The following is a 16,605-nucleotide window of genomic DNA, read 5'->3' on the forward strand; positions in this document are numbered from 1 at the left end:
ATCCAACCACAGTGTATAAGATATACCTGAGTAGTGAGAAACCAGAGGAAGGGAGGCCAGTTGAAAGGATGTTATAGTGATTTTAGGCAGTCGATAACGAGGATAAGAGCTAGTGCTATGGCAAGGGGACCCAGGTGGAAGATCCTGGCTCTGCCACTAGTTAACGATGTAGCCTTGGGGAAGTCACACACGTACAACCCCTATCCCCACCCTGGTCCTCTGGACCTCAGCCTCTTGATCTGTTAGATGAAGGGGTTGACATAGATGACTCTAAGGTCTCTGCTAGCTCTCTGGCATCCAATGCTTATATGATTTTCTGTGTTGCAAAAAAATAACAACATCAACAGCATTTATCAAGTAATTGGATGTTGGAGTTGAGGGAAAGAGGCGTCGAAGGTGACACTATAGTGGTATCATGAGAAAAGCACTAATATACAGTCAGAAGGCCTGGATTTGAAACTAGGCTCTGCTCCCTTATAATGCAAAACATGAAATATCCCTGGGCCTCAATTTCCTCATCCTTAAAGTGAAGGTGTGATCGCTAATATCCCCCTAAATGCTGCCTTCCTAATGATCCTATTATTTTGAACCCAAGTGACGTAGAGAATGGCAGAACCATTAATGGATAAAGAATTTAGGAGTAGTAACAGGCTTGAGAAAGAAGATATGTTCAGGTTTGGACGCGTTAGGTTTAGGTTCCAGAGAGACATTCAAGTAGAGATGTCTAGTATAACGTTAGAAATACAAGTCTGAGGGGCAGCTAGGTGACTTACTAGCTGTGTGACCCTGGGCAAGTCACTTAACCCCAGTTGCCTCACACACACACACACACACACACACACACACACACACACACAAAACAAGGAAAAAAAACAAAAAACAAATACAAGTCTGAAAGTTAAGAGAGGCATGAGCACTAGAGTATAGGTCGGGGAATTGTCTGCATACAAAATTAAAGATTATAGGCATAGACGAAATCATCAAAGGAAAGAGCGTAGAAAGAGCAGAGATCTAACTAGGATTTAATGTGGGAGGAGGGTAAGGGTTAAGGAAGAAGAGAAGGCATCACATTTGGAGCAGGAATGGACAAAGGTAGAGCCACTTGGAGAAAGCAGTGTTATGGAAGCCAAGGGAAGAGAGCATTTCAAGAAAGAGGGATTTTTGTCAGATAGAGGTGGTCAAAGAAGATGAAAACTGAGAAAAGGCCCACTGGATTTGGTTATTAGAAGGCCTTTAATGACTTTTGAGAGAATAGTTTGTATAGCATGTGGGTGGAGAGGAACCCACAGAGAGCTCTACATTGTCTTGTAAGAGAATGAAAGGTGAATGAGCAGACAAGAAGCGGAGGCAGTGAAAGTGAGAGTTCTTTAGAAGAGTTTGCTTTGGGGGCAGCTCCAAGGGTTAAATCAACAGTGGGGCCAGTTGGCTTTGTTTTTATACCTCTGTGACTAGCGATGGAAGCAAGAGTGGAGAAAGTAGACGGCAGAGGTTACTCTAGGTTGGGGATTGGTCAGGGAAGTAGGGAAGAAGGAGTAGGGAGCTAGGTTTTCTAGAATATGTGTGAGTGTATCATTGAAGTGACTGACCATTACGCTTAGTAGAGAGGAAAGTAAAGCCAGGAGTGGTCTGCAGTTTCTGTATTTTAAAGAAGAGTTGTGAGGCTGGATTGTACAATATAGGTAAAAAGCAGGATTCATAGGAGTGGCGGAAGTTAGGAAGTTCCATTCAGAGAGCCATTTCAGTGTAGGAGATCTGAGAAGTGAAAGCAGCTGTGAATGATGTCAGTGCTCCTCAGTATAAGCATGCTGGGGAGTGGACAGAGAGATAAAGGTCCCTGGAGTTGATAAAGTTGAACGACTAAGAGGCTCGAGGTCACCAAAGATGAAAACGGGATGTAGCGTAGAGGAGAGGTGTGTGAGCCGAGTGCCTGAGTCAGCAAAGATTGTGGGTGGGAGAGCATTGGTGGGCAGTGGAGTCCAGGATGGGGAAGGTCTGGCATGAGTATGGTGTGGGCTTTGAAAGAGGAAGAGGTGCTAAAGAAATGATTTGGAAGGAATCATGGAAGAACAAGGAGCATATCGACCATGCTGCCTTGACCCTGTAGATCTCTATTTTGTTGTTGTTATGGTATTATTTTCAGTCATGCCTGATTTTTCGTGACCCCATTTGGGGGTTTCTTGACAAAGATACTGGAGAGGCTTGCCATTTCCTTTTCCAACTCATTTTACAGATGAGGATACTGAGGCAAACAGGGTTAAGTGACTTGCCCAGGGCCACATAGCTAGTGTCTGAGGCCAGATTTGAACTCAGGTCTCCCTGACTGCAGGCCTGGCACTCTATTCACTGTGCCACCTAGCTTGCCTGTGGATCTAGATACTTGCTTCCATATCTCAAAGATATTTAAAAGAGGTTTCAGGTCCAAAAGCACATCTATATGAAATGCTCATTGTCTTTGAGTGCTAGTAGATTCTTGCCTTAAATAATAGTGGTGTAAATTTGTATTTTTTTTCTTCTTCTTCTAAGATTTAACATTAATGAGACTATTTGGGTAATGTTAAGATTAGGTAGTTGATTTTGAAATTAGCCATAACTTGATGTGTGTGTGTGTGTGTGTGTGTGTGTGTGTGCGTGCATGTGTGTGTATGTGTGTTAGATACTTAAGTAGGTTGTGGGCAAAAGTAAAAGCCCAAAGGATCATAGCACTGCCTCACCCTTGAAAACATGTAAGCCTATGAATGCATAATGCATAAGTATCTTAACAGCCATATATCTGTAGAATGTCACATCTGGAAGAAATCCCAGAGATTGTTTGATTCAACCTCCTCATTTTACATATGGGAAAACTGAGGCAGAATCTCTTGCCCAAGGTCACATAGCAAGTTAATGGCAGAGCCAGGATCAGAACTCAGGTCTTCTGTCTCCTGCCCAGCATTCTTTCCTGTGTGCCCCACTGCTGCTGCTCTGAGTCCATCTCTAAAATGGCAGAGGGCATAAAGTTAGCAAGCATGCATCAGTCTGTCACTAGAAATATAGATATACAGGGACAATCCAATAGCCGTCTGCAGCTGTATAAAGCACCAGACACATTCAAGATTCCCTCTTTCTCTACCTGTGTCATGAACCCCCTCCCAAATAAAACCCAAACCGAGCATCCTGATGTGGGACACCCCTTTGACAACCTCCATCACTCATTTCGGTTTGCTTTTTTTTATGTACTGATTTTGGTTCTGATTTTATTTTATGTTCACATTTAAGACATCCACACCTTCCTCTGCTCAAACCTTCCTGAAAGGTAGACCTACCATTATCCCTAAACGACCCTCTCCTGTTAGCTCAGACCCTTCGATCACACCCTCCAGCCCAGCTGTGTCCTCAGTACCAGGTTCCTCTCCTAAACACGTCTCTTCTGTCACATCCCACACTGGCAGTTCTGGAGCAAAAGCCATGAAACCCAAGGTAAGGAGCCTGGCTTCGCATAGGGTCAAGCTATGCTGGTGGGTGTGGTTGGCTCATTCATCAACACTCTGATCCTTGGAAAACTACTCGGGGGGCCTGTCTCTGTCACTTGTCCTGTGCAACAAGATTAACCTAAGCTGAACCAGAGTCCCCACTCTGAGTAGGTTAAAGGAAGAGCAAGTTATATTAGAGGAGTCTTGAAATTAGTGTTTAACATTAATTGAGGCCTTTATTGTATTTTATTTTTATTGGTTCTTTTGTCGTTTCACAGATAAAGAAGAATCAGGAAAAAAAAGTGAACTGTATTTTTTATTAAAACTATGAACATAAATTACTTGGAGAACACCTGACAATTGCTAGGAAAACTGAAAAACAGGCAGAAATTAGGTTTAGACCAACATATTATACCATATACCACAATGAACTTAAAGTGGATACATGATCTGAATGCTAAAGGTTACATACCATAAAAAATTAGAAGAGAACCAAATACAGACAGACACCTTTCACAGCAGTGGCTAAGAGGGAGAATTCTCAAGTAATAAGGCATAGAAGCAGTCATGAAAAAAGTAAAATAAAGTTTACATGAAATTGAAAAGCTTTTATAGGAACAAAATAAATGGGATTAAATAACAAGGGGAAAGTGGTCAGTTGGGAGAAAATGTATATATGAAATATCTCTGATAAAGGTCTGCTATCCAAGGAACTCACAAGACCAACCATTCTTAAGTGGATAGGTAGTCAAAGAATTTGAAAAGCAGTTTTTAAAAGAATGGTAAGCCATGAGAAATTACATGAAAGATTGTTCCAAATCCCTGATATTAAAAGGGAAATGCAAATCAAAATAATGTTGAGGTTTTGCTTCACCTCTAGCAAATTGGCAAAAATGACAAAAGATGGAAATAGTCAGTGTTGGGGGGTTTGAAGACACATAGAATGATTACTATACTAATGTTGAGTCTATAAATTAGTCCAGACTTTCTCAAAAGCAATTTAAATTGTGCTGTAAAAGTGATTAAAAGTGACATAGAGATCCCACTGCTAGGCATGTACCCCAAGAAGGGTATATAGGAAGAAACGTCCCAAATACATCAAAATAGCCATTTTGCTGTCCAAAAATGTAGCACTTTTTTGTGGTAGCAAATAACTGGAAAGAAATCAAATGTTCATTGATTAGGGAGGGTCTGAAAAAAATCATGATACATGAATATAATGAAATACTACTGTACCAGAAAAATAATGAATATAAAAAATTCAGAGAAGCATAGGAAGACATATGAACTGATGCAGAGTAAAGTGAACAAAACCAGGAAAACAGTATATACAGGCACTACCACAAAGTAAATACAGTGAACAAACAAATGAAACTGAATGCTGCATAATTATACTAATCAAGCCTTGCCCTGGAGAAAAGATTTTTAAAATGTACCTACCTCCCTTCTTTGCAGAGGTGGGGGACTAAGGGTATGGAATATTGCTTATACTGTCAGACGTGGTTCTTATGTTAAAGGTTAGTTTTGTTAAACTACTTTTTTACCCCTCTTGTTATAAGTAATAGATTACTGGAATGGGGTAGTCAGAAATAAAGGTTGTGTTTTAAAAAAAAAGATGTTGATAAAACCAAGATTTTTAAAAACTCTTTAGTTTTCTTTAATCAAAATTATCCATTTTTATCTCCTAAGGATCACCTCTATCTCTTCTGTGATGTGACCTTTTATATTTATGTGTCCATTTGGAGCTTTGTGCATATGTAGGATAAAATGTTGGCCTCAACTTAGTTTCTGCCAAACTGCTTTCTCATTTTCCCAGCAGTTTTTGTCCGAGAGAGAACCCTTATCCCATTATTTGGTATCCTTCAGTATGAATGCTGGCTGCTATGTTTCATTCTGGATCTTCACCTAATCTGTTCCATTCATAATTTTTCCTATTTTTTAAAACTAGTACTAAATAGTCCTGATTATTACTTTATAGCATAGTTTGAGATATGGTAAGGCTGCATCCCCTCTACTTCTGCTTTTTTTTATTTCCCTTGAGATTTTTTTGTCCCCTCCAGATGATTTTTTTGTTTTTTGTCTAGTGCTGTAAAGTAACTCTGTGGTAGTTTGATGGGCATGGCACTAAATCTGTAAATTTTATATTTATATAAATATTATCATTTTTTATTACTTTGGCATAGCAGTTGGGTCCTTTTGAGTAACATAGCTCTCATTCTTTTATGTAAGATATACATCCAGCATAGCCCATTCATTCTGAAGCCATCCAGTCATCCTTCATCAATGTTATTTACTTTTTGCTAACCCTTAATCATTAGAAAATGAGTAGACTGTGCATAGGTTGCTGCTTTCACTTGCATTTCATTTGTTTACTTGATTAATAATTTCTGTACTCATAAAAGACTCTCAACATATCAAAAGGGTAGCTTAAAAAACCCGCTGAGTTAGGATAGGAGCAAAATTCAGCAAATAGTGGTGGATGTGTTTAAACTGATGAGATCATTAGCTATTAGTTAAATAAATAAACCATTCAATTTAGAATGGAAGCATTCAGTTGAGAACAGTCTACTCCTAAAAGGACAAAAGCTGGTTGATTTTTCAAGCCCAGTGAAATTGATATCAGGTAAAATTATTTTAGGTAACTGTGTACAGAAGATTATAAGGCTACTTGTTACTAACCAGCGTAACCATCCCAGTGGGGAAATTTCAGAACGTGGCTTGACAAACTTCACAGGCTTGGTCAAGATTAGTAATGACGATATTAACTCCCATTATTGGACTTTGCATGTTTGACACTTGGATAAGGGTCATTAGTCGTAGGGGCCAGGTGAAAACCAAAGCATCATTGGTTTCACCTTTGTCATGGATGACCCCCAAATTTGGATTCTGACTTGAGAAAGGGATAGAAGTAGATTGTGATAGAATTGGAAGTTTGATGTAGAAGTTTGTAGAGCAGCACACCAAGAGGAAATCCTTCTAGATTTCAGAGATGTTCATATGCAATAAACTTTCCATTCTGATTTGGTTCACAGGGGGCGGAGACTAAAAGCGGAATAAAAATGGCCACTCCCAGGGCGGCAGCACCTTCCGGTCAGAAAGGACCAGCCAACGCGACCAGAATTCCGGCGAAAACATCAGCCCCAAAGACACCTCCGAGTGCTGGTAGGAAAAAAAAACCTAGCGCTGAGCCACAGATGCACCCAGGGTCTGAGTGAATACGAGGCCAGCTTCCTGGGGCAATATGGTGGAGAGCAGCCAATCTCCTGCCCTGCAGAATGACCCTGGGAAGCATTCTCTGGGACAGAATGGTGGGCTAGACAGCCCTTGGGTGACTTTGTTGTTGTTGTTGTTGATGATATACTAACTTCAGAGGAGAGAGGTTCTCTTTGGGGCCAGAGCGGCAGGTGGTTGCCCATCACTGAGCAGTCAGGCTCAGGAAACCGTAATAGAGCAACAAGGCTTATAGACAGTTTGATTGGTAGAGTTTATATAACCTCTTACAGGTGAAAGCCAAAGCTCTCCTCAGAGTGGCAGTTTTTGTATGGGCACTCATTCATCCATGATTTCGTTCATTCAGCAACTACTTACTGAATAAAAGTTATTTTTGTAGCACTGTGCTAAGTTAAGACATGGAGCTTACAGTCTAACTGTGGGCCTGGTGATATACATGTAAATCTATTATAACCATGCAATTAAGAGAGAGTGTAACATATTAGATAGACCTGGGTTCAAATCCTGCCTCTGACAAATACCTGCAAATCAGTGAACCTATCCGTGTCCAAGGCAAGTCTATAAAAACACAAGTCACAGACCAGTTGTGCATCTGCATTAATTGCTAAAAGAAATTTCCACACCAGCGATCCAGTCCCAAAAATAAACAATCACCATAATGCCAAAACAAACAGAAGAGCATGAGATAGGTAAAAAATGAAAGGGCAGGGGCAGCTAGGTGGTGCAGTGGATAGAGCATCGGGTCTAGAGTCAAGAGATCCTGAGTTCAAATACGGCCTCAGACCAGACGCTTGACACTAGCTGTGTGACTCTGGGCAAGTCACTTAACCCCAACTGACTCACCAAAAAAAAAAAAAAAATGAAAGAGCAAAGGGAAAAGAGATCATTCTCAAACTTTAAAACAAAAGTGAGGGATTTGGAGATGGAGGCCAGCCAATCACTGAATTGTAGAATGTGCAGAAGTGGGGGAGTGAAGTATGAGAAGATTGGAGAGGGAGGAAGGGGCCAGTTGTGAAGGGCTTGAAAAATGCCGAACAGGGTTTCTGCATTCGATCCTGGAGATAATAACTGGAGGTTCTTAAGCTGGGAGTGGAAGTGACATGGGCAGATCTGAACCCGGCTCCTCTGATGCCAGCACCCCTCCTTTTCCTGCCTGCAGCATTATGTCTCCCTTTTAATTCGGGCAGGGTTTGTGCTCAGGGTCTGTGTGGTGAGACCACACACAGAACGTGGGTCCTCATCAGACTGAGCCGGATGGATTGTGCCTGCGGTGTGGTTTGGAGGAGGGCCTCTTCGCCAAGGCTTTCTGCCCCCTCTGCTGGGCAGAACTCTGGCCAAAAGGGCACCATTCTGAGCGTGGGGCAGAGATGCCCACTCAGCCAGGACTCCTCAGTTAGCATCCTCTTCCTTGGCTCCTGCAATCAGAGACTCATCACACTGGTGGGCTAGACGGCACGGGTGTCCTGATTTTATGAAAACGCAGCATAGGCGAAAGTCCAAACTTTAAAACAAAAACAACAGTTTGAAAAAATTAGGTGCCAGTTTTCACTTTACAAACGAATTCACCACCTGGGGCCCTTTAAATGGCTGTTCCATTTCTGCCCTCCCCTCGTGCGTGCTTCGCACACACACGCACACACACACAGTGTAGCTCTGGGTGTTCTTAGTTTGTAGATTATTAACTAATTGGTAGAGAACTGGGACTGGAGGAGTAGTGGGAAACTGAAGGATGACAAAACTGAGTATGAAGGGTGTCTAAAACAACTGTGCGTGCCAGTGGGATCATAGTTGTAATTAACCAAAGGTCAGCGATCCCTGACTCTTCATGAATACAACTGTTGTATGAAGGAAGGCAGACTTTGAGATGCCACGGGCTCAGGTGACAGTGGCTCATCCTTGCACAGAGAGCAATGAGTCGTCCTTTCTTAGGCTGACCCCTGTCCTTTCTGCTTTCCCTCTCATCAGAGAGCTGGACGACAATTTCCAAGGCATGGCCCAGCCCGGAAGACAGGCTTGGATGAATGTATTAAATAATCCCTTCATCCCATGGCCAAGCACTTGCTGTACTGTGCCGGACTGTCTCCTCACCCTCTGTTCTAGCTGTTGAGACAGCTCTCTGGCCAAGGGCCATCCTTCCTTAGACTTTAAAAAACTACCTCATAATTAGTGAATTGTGGAGATTCCCTGGGAGTGGGGGGAAGGAAGGGTTGGCATGGAGTCTGTTCCAAAGGAATCTGGAAATCAGGTTGGCAGTAGCCAAGTACTTGGCAGGCCCCTACAAAGAAGCAGCTGGTAGTGCAGTGGATAGAGCACTGGGCCTGGAGTCAGGAAGACCTGAGTTCAAGTTCAGCCTCAGGCTTTGTGACCCTGCGCAAGACACTTAACCTCTGTCTGCTTCAGTTTCCTCAACTAGAGCGGGGAGGGGGAGATAATATTAGCATGTATCTCCTAGGATTACTGTGAGGATCAAATGAGATAATATATATAAAGCACTTAGCACAGTGCCTGGCACAGTAAGTGCTTAATAAATGCTCCTTCCCCATCCCCTTTTTTCCCTTTCCTTCTCTTTCAGTTAGGCCTCAAGTAAGGTTCTGCAAAAGAAAATTGGGGGCGGTGGGGGGGGTCGGGGAAGAAAGGCAAAGGAAACGAAGAGGAAGGAAAGTGTTCATCCTATGACTTCGCTATTTACAAGTGTGTGGAAGTGGAGGGAAACCAGCATTCATTAAGCACCTACTATATGCTGGCCACTGTGCTAAGCACTTTACAGATATTATTTCATTTCCTGGATGGAGAACATTCCAGGCTACAGAGGAAGGGAAAGCAGTTACTCTCACTCTTTTCTAAACTCTGTTACCAAACTGCTTGGACACCTGGGTGGTGCAGAGGATAGAGCACAGGGCCTGGAGTCAGAAAGACCTGAATTCAAATCCAGCTTTAGACACTTACTTGCTGTGTGACCCTGGGCAAGTCACTTAACCCTGTTTGCCTCAGTTTCCTCATCTGTAAAATGAGCAGAGAAGGAAGTGGCAAACTATTCCAGTATCTCTGCCAAGAAAACCCCAAACGGGGTCACGAAGAGTCAGACATGACTGAAATGACCAAACACCAACAACAAACTGTTTCTAAGAAAGCCCAAAAGAGAGAATGATTAATTTTCTAAAAAGGCTTGCTAGCCTGGTTCTAAGAATTAAAATGGAGCCAGAGAATCATATCATTTATAGTTGGCAGGCATTTTAGACACCATCTAGTCCACTGCCCTCATTTTAGAGATGTTGAAACCAAGGCCCAGGGATGTGAAGTGATTTCTCCATGGTCACACAGCCAGTCAATGGTAGAACTAGGACTAAAACCCAGGTCTCCTGACTCCTAGGCCCAGGGTTTTCCCTGGCATACCACAGGGTAAAACGAAAATTATCATCAAAGCATTAATCCATAACTAACACAAAATAGACGTAAATTAAATTTCGTAGTATGTAGAGCTGGGGCTTATAGGGCAGCTAGGTGGCGCCATAGTGCACAGAGTGCTGGACCTGGAGTCAGGAAGACTCATCTTCCTGAGTTCAAATCTGGCCTCGGACATTTACTGGCAATGTGGCCCTGGGCAAGTCACTTAACCCTAACCCTGTTTGCCTCAGTTTCCTCATCCGTAAAATGAGCTGCAGAAGGAAATGGCAAACCACTCTAGGATCTTTGCCAAGAAAACCCTAAAAGGGGTAACGAAGAGTCAGGCACAACTGAAAAACAATTAAAAAAAGAAAAAAAAGCAGATCTTGGGAACCATCTACTCCAGCCTCCTCAGTTTTCAGATAAGAAAACCCAAGGCCCAGAGTGGTGAGGGGATTTGCCCCAGATCTCACAGGTAATAAATAGCCGACGAGGGATTTGAATCCAGGCAGTCCTATCTCCAAACCCAGTGTTCTTTTCCTCTATGCTATGATGCCTCACCTTGTTTCAAATATGCTTATCTTAAATAATAAATAAATACCATAAGGTAGACTCATTTCTGCTTGACCCAGCCCATGTCTTCTTATAACCAGGCTCTGCTGATTTCAGGCCCTGCTGATAGGGACAGTAGCTAGGTTGGGATTGTAGCTCAGGTGAGTAGAAGTGCACTCATATGACTTCCTCAGACAAAAAGAAACACTTGCAAATGCACATTAGATTTGCTGGCATTTACTACATCTTGTACGGCTTAACTGTCCCAAGCATGTGAGGGAACCATCCCAGGCGGTACATTGGAGAGAGTTGTTGGGTGCTATTAATATCAAAAGGTTGTAAGTCAACCAACGCTCTTCTTTCTCTCCTTCTCAGGTGAATCTACAAAATCTGGAGACCGAAGCGGCTACAGCAGCCCAGGTTCCCCAGGGACTCCTGGCAGCCGGTCCCGTACACCCTCACTGCCCACACCCCCCACCAGGGAGCCGAAAAAGGTGGCGGTGGTCCGCACGCCACCCAAGTCGCCATCTTCAGCCAAGAGTCGCCTTCAGACTTCTACAGTCCCCATGCCAGACTTGAAAAATGTCAGGTCTAAGATTGGGTCCACTGAAAACTTAAAACATCAGCCAGGAGGTGGAAAGGTAAGGACCACAGTGCATTTCTCTTGGGTAGTGTTCCAGGCCCCATTGGACGATGGACCTTCAGAGTTATCAATAATACTCTTTTAACAAGGAGAAGTGATGGGCACAGGACTTTCTCAGTCAGCCATAGGCCTGGCAGCTTCAAAGTTGTCTACTAGGTTCCAGGACCGTTCCCGAGACCTTCTTCTGTGATCACTTGAACTACTGTTATAGTTATAACTATTTCTGTGATGCGCAGCCAGGAAAGTGGGTTGAGTTATGTTATCGTGAAATTTCCTGACACCCTCTAGGAAGAGCTAGAGGTAATACTGGTAAGTTGAATGCTGTTGTCCACAGAGAATAATGGCATTGTCCTTAGAGGGCCCACTGAGACTCCCGCTAGTATTATCATTTTGATGTTATAAGAGAAACCAGTAATTTATACTTGGGTCCCTCTAAGTGGAGAGGTTCATAGTGTGTGGTGGTCCTCAGCTTGCCTGGGAGCTGGTCTCCTGTTCATAATGTTCCTGGCATGAATTAATAATTGACCTAACAGTAGTTGTGTTCAAACCCAGACATTACCTCATTGTTGTATCATCTAAAATAGCACTGTTCATCTTCTGTGTTTTGGTGAGTTCTGGAGTGGTGAGTTTTTTGTGCAGAGGTCAGCAGGATTAAGTTGATGCGTGATCTGGAACCCCAGCCCTGATGCTTACTTAGCTGTGTAACCACCATGGTCAAGTGTCCGTGCCTCTCTGACCCCTGGTTTCCTCTTCTGTTAAAGGGGATCACACTTGCCTACCTCACAGGGTTGTTGTGAGGCAAAAGCTTTAGGGTACTAGAGAATGTGAGTCATTTTTATTATAATTCCACTGTTGGATTCTAGGCCAAAGAGGGAAAAGAGAAGGTGGAAGGTACAACTGGCGGATCCAGGTTGGGCATTCCAGGGTGGTTTTGCCTGCCTGCATGGGGTAGAAACATCTCTGTCAGAGGAGAGCTGGAATACTCCTTTCAGACCAGGGAATTAGGATGACATCTGCCCTAGCCTGGGCTCTATCACACGGGTTTGGACTGGACCTAGTTACCAGCCAGCCAACTTCTAGACCAGTAGAATGAGTAAGACATTTAGACAAACCATGAGCCCACAGTGACTTATGCTCAGGAGGCACTGAATTCTGGTCTTCATCACCTAGACCTGTGTACCCAATCCGATTTCCCAAAGGGGCTTTCTTCATCTTGCTCAGAGATGTTTGTGTTAGCCCCACATCACACAGTTGATCTCTGATCAGAAAGAATTCCTGATCATGTCAGTGTTTTCTTTGTGACCTTCTTTTATCCCCTGCATAGTGACACAGGCCTTCTAATTCTTGGTCAAGAAGATTGTCTAACAGAACAAGATGGCCTGACAGCAGGCAGCCCCTGAGGGAGGTCCGAGGGAGCAGGCCTCTCAGTATCATTCATCTTAGCCTTTTGGGCTCCAGGAGGACTTCTTGCCTTTCCCGGAGCTCTTTTAAAAGGTTGGAGATCTTTGGTTGTATTGAGAGTTATTCCTGTACTGTTGGGTCATTGCCCCTCTAGTGACAAGGATTGAGATGTTCAGGTTTTTTTATCTGGAGGCCTGTATTTGACTTTCTCCCAGCCTCTGAAAAATTGGGTGAATTTTGTGATCTCACAGAGAAGGGCGATGGGATTCTGACCCAGGGAGGCCTCTGGGTAGAACAGTGGATTGAATGCTGGACTAGGAGCCAGGAAGATCTCAATTTGAATCCTGTCCCAGACACTTCCTACCTCTGTGACCCCAAGTTAAGTCCTTTAACCTTTCTTTCAGCCTCAGTTTCCCCAGTTGTAAAATGAGGATAATAATAGCACCTACCTCACAGGGTTGTTGTGAGGATCAAATGAGATAATACATGTAAAGTGTATTTCTGAAGCTCCCTCAGTGTTGTCTGTGGGCATTCCCTCCTCAGTCTCCTCTTGGACCTCTGCTCCTATGTCCCTACCAAGGCTTCACCACTTTTATTGATGTGATTAAGCAAAATCAAAGCCTCTCCTATTACCCCACACCTCCCGTTTAAAAAAAAAAGTACCTCTCCATTCCTTTTTCTTTCCTATTAAAAATATTACTGTACCTACTGATGATGGTGATGGTGATGGTGATGATGATGATGATGGTGTTGGTGGTGCTGGTGATGGTGATGATGATAATGATGATGGTGATGGTGATGGTAATGATGATGATGGTGATGGTGATGGTGTTGGTGGTGATGGTGATGGTAATGGTGATGATGGTGATGATGGTGATGGTGATAAGCAGAAGTAGGTGATGGAGGAGAAGGAGAAGGATGAGGAAATAACAACTTGATTCTCAGGGAAATAGGAAAGGTCTGAATCTCTGGGGTTTGTGCATGGGGGGACCTAGGCTATACACGAATGCATACTTACCTCCTTGCCACATTGCAAAACTGTCTCCCCTAAACACCTTTGGAGCATGGACCTGTTGTCATATCTTGCCAGGCAGAAACCAGAGAATCACATGGGGATATAACTGAAAAAAAAAAGTGTTCAGGTTCCTCCTCAATTATCCCTTTTGCCCAAAATTCCCTAGCCTTAATTAAAATGAAAAGGTACCATTCTTTATTACAGTGCTTTCCCTGTCTCTGTTTTGGCTTTTGGATTTTTTTTATTGAAAACAAATGCTCTACACCGGATTCTTTCTGTCCTTGTCCAGTCTCTGGCCCTTATTGAAACATCAGGCAAAAACAAGCGACCCAGTTCATGGTCAAGACCAGACACAACGAGTTTTACTGCCAAAGAACCCTCCAGCAGCTCAGTGCAGACTCCTATGGGGTGGAGTGTTTGGTCCTTATCACTCTGAAAGCTGACTCTTTAAAATGCAAAGCATGAAAATCCAGCTCAGAACTCCTGGGAGTCTTAATTCTTTGAGTACTGTCCAGGTACCCAGGCTGCACCCACCCCCCTTGAATACACACCTGCCTTCCCTTCTGGATGGTGTTGACAGGAGCTTTTGTTTCTGGTCAGCCCACAGAATTTTTCCTCACAGACCTTGGGTATCTTAGAGGCTCACTTAGAAAATGTGGCCCACATTAACCTTATTCTCTCACCCGCCGTCAGCTAAGAGCAGCTGCATGGCCTCTGAAGCCACAAAAAGAAACAAACCTTGCATTGGCCACCCTCGTGGAAGGAATAGGGCCAAGTTCTCCCTCTGAGAGCTTTCCTCTGCAGTGCCAGTTGCCAGCCTGTGGATGGCAGGCTCGGGCTCAGTGCTGACAGAGCGACAGAAAATCCTGAAATGAAAGTAAGAAAAGAGTAAGGAATGATGCCATCCCATGATGGCATCTGAATTCTCTGGACCTGGTTGCACCTGGGAGATGAAGCGTGTTGTGTGTGGTTACTGCCTGAAGAGTTAAAAAGAGAGAGAGAAAGCCATGGTTTCTGAACTGATAGTTGAAGAAAGACTGATAGTATTTCTCTTCCATTAGTTAGTCCAAAACCTTCAGATTAGGATGATTTTAAATGCTTTCTTAATATTTCTTACAGGGGATGGAGGGTTTAATCTACTTTCATAATATGAACATCCTGAAGGTAGAACTAGGATTCCAACTCCTTTTCCCAAAGGAACAAGAAATGAGTGGTCCCCAGGATTCCTTTAGAATTGGAAGGAGACGGCTCTAAGACAAATGATAGGAAATATAAGATGGGTAACATGTATGCTCTGACTACCTCTCCCAGAGGCAGGAAGGCTTCATCTCCCCCCTCAAGGTTCTAGGGGGTACTCTAAGGGGTTAGGCTGGCTTCTCTATTGCCGCTGGCTTGAGTCCCCACTGACTATTCCCCCCATTGTTAGGGGCCGATAGCTAGAACCCCAGTTCCATTTAACCACTTAACCATCTGACCCTAGTTCCATTTAACCACTTAACCATCTGATAGCTTTTTCATAGAGTTATTCACTTCAAAGATATAGCAAGAACATTTGTATAAGCATCACCCTTAATACCTCTGGGGCATACTTTCCCCTAAGCCACCTTGGTCTCTGAGGACAGTTGGCTCAAAATTTAGTTCTGTCTCTGTGTTGAATTGGTCCAGTCAGGTTCATATCCAAGGTGGCAGATGAGTCAGCTTTCCCTAGCATAAGTCCAAAACATTACTCCTTGTTCCTTGGGGATCAGCACTGCACTGGCTGAAAAAAACTGGCCTGGGACATCAACATGCCCTCAAACCCTTAATGTCATGAAGGCTTCTGTCCTCCACTTGCAACAGAAAAGGACACATGAGGGGGCAGCTAGATGGTGCAGTGGATAGAGCACCAGCACTGAAGTCCAGAGGACCTGAGTTCAAATCCGGGCTCAGACCAAACACTTGACACTTACTAGCTGTGTGACCCTGAGCAAGTCACTTAACCCCAATTGCCTAAAAAAAAAACCAAACAAACCAACAGAGAAGGACACATGAAAAAGCAAAGGAATGAGGCCATGTGGCCTCAGAGAGGGAGGAGTCCCAAAGGTCTTTCTCCCTTTAGACCATGCCATCTCACTGGAGGAAGTAGTCAGAAGGGACAGGCCTTTCTGAAAGCCTTCCCAGCTAGAGACACTCCTCTCTGCCATGTCGTTAGCTCAATGGAAGCAGTTACAGGCTTCAGAGTTCCTCCTCTTACCCAGAAGCAAGCTCTGTAGTGTAGCATCCTTCACGTGAAGGGGCCAAAAAAGCTGATGGGGTCTGCCCATGTGCCAGGCCCCTCCCCCGTGACAGCTTGCCCAGGCCAAACCAATTCAGATACCAAAATGGTTTAGCAGAATATACAGATGACAGATCTCTAGAAGTTAGGGATGGGGTGATGTCAAAAGAGAGGGCTGGATTTAAAGTCAGAAGACCTGGGCCTCAAGCTTGCCATTTATTGCTTAGGTGACCTTGGCAGTCATTTAATGTTTCTGGGTTTCAATTTTCTCGTTTGAAAAATGACTAGCATTTGTAAGAAGGAGAAATACTTCTGGAGGCAGCTAGAGTCTTGAACAACTGATTTCAAATCCAGCCTCAGATGGTTCTTAGCTGTTTGACCCCGGGCAAGTCACTTAACCTCTGTCTGCCTCGGTTTCCTCCACTGCAAAATGGTGGTAATAGCACTTACCTTGAAGGGTTGTTGTGAGGATCAAATGAGGTATTTGTAAAAGCGCTTAGCATGATGCCTGGTGCATCATAGGTGCTTAATAAATGCTTATTCCTTTCCCAGAAAGGAGGGAAGGAAAACAAAATGGACAAAGATAAGAGGAACATTGAGGTGGGAAGGAGGAAAGTAGAAGGAACTAACTTTGGATAGCTTTGATATTCTTAGTAGTGTAGGAGGTGAAGTCATC

The 16,605-nt window shown here is 43.7% G+C and overlaps 1 protein-coding gene across 4 annotated transcripts in view; it reads left to right on the top strand.

Annotated features, from left to right (window-relative positions):
* Positions 1-16,605, top strand: part of MAPT (microtubule associated protein tau) — a 168,669-nt gene that overhangs the window by 110,076 nt on the left and 41,988 nt on the right. For 2 of the 4 annotated variants that reach the window (XM_027873226.1, XM_027873223.1), the window contains 3 exons: positions 3,256-3,456; positions 6,482-6,611; positions 10,992-11,257. In XM_027873226.1, coding sequence (XP_027729027.1) covers positions 3,256-3,456; positions 6,482-6,611; positions 10,992-11,257 — 597 coding nt within the window. The remainder of the gene's footprint in view (positions 1-3,255; positions 3,457-6,481; positions 6,612-10,991; positions 11,258-16,605) is intronic. The other 2 variants (XM_027873224.1, XM_027873225.1) reach the window with 1 other exon arrangement.

Source organism: Vombatus ursinus, unplaced genomic scaffold (genome assembly GCF_900497805.2).
Source record: "Vombatus ursinus unplaced genomic scaffold, bare-nosed wombat genome assembly UNPS02014801.1, whole genome shotgun sequence".
Classification (NCBI taxonomy): domain Eukaryota; kingdom Metazoa; phylum Chordata; class Mammalia; order Diprotodontia; family Vombatidae; genus Vombatus; species Vombatus ursinus.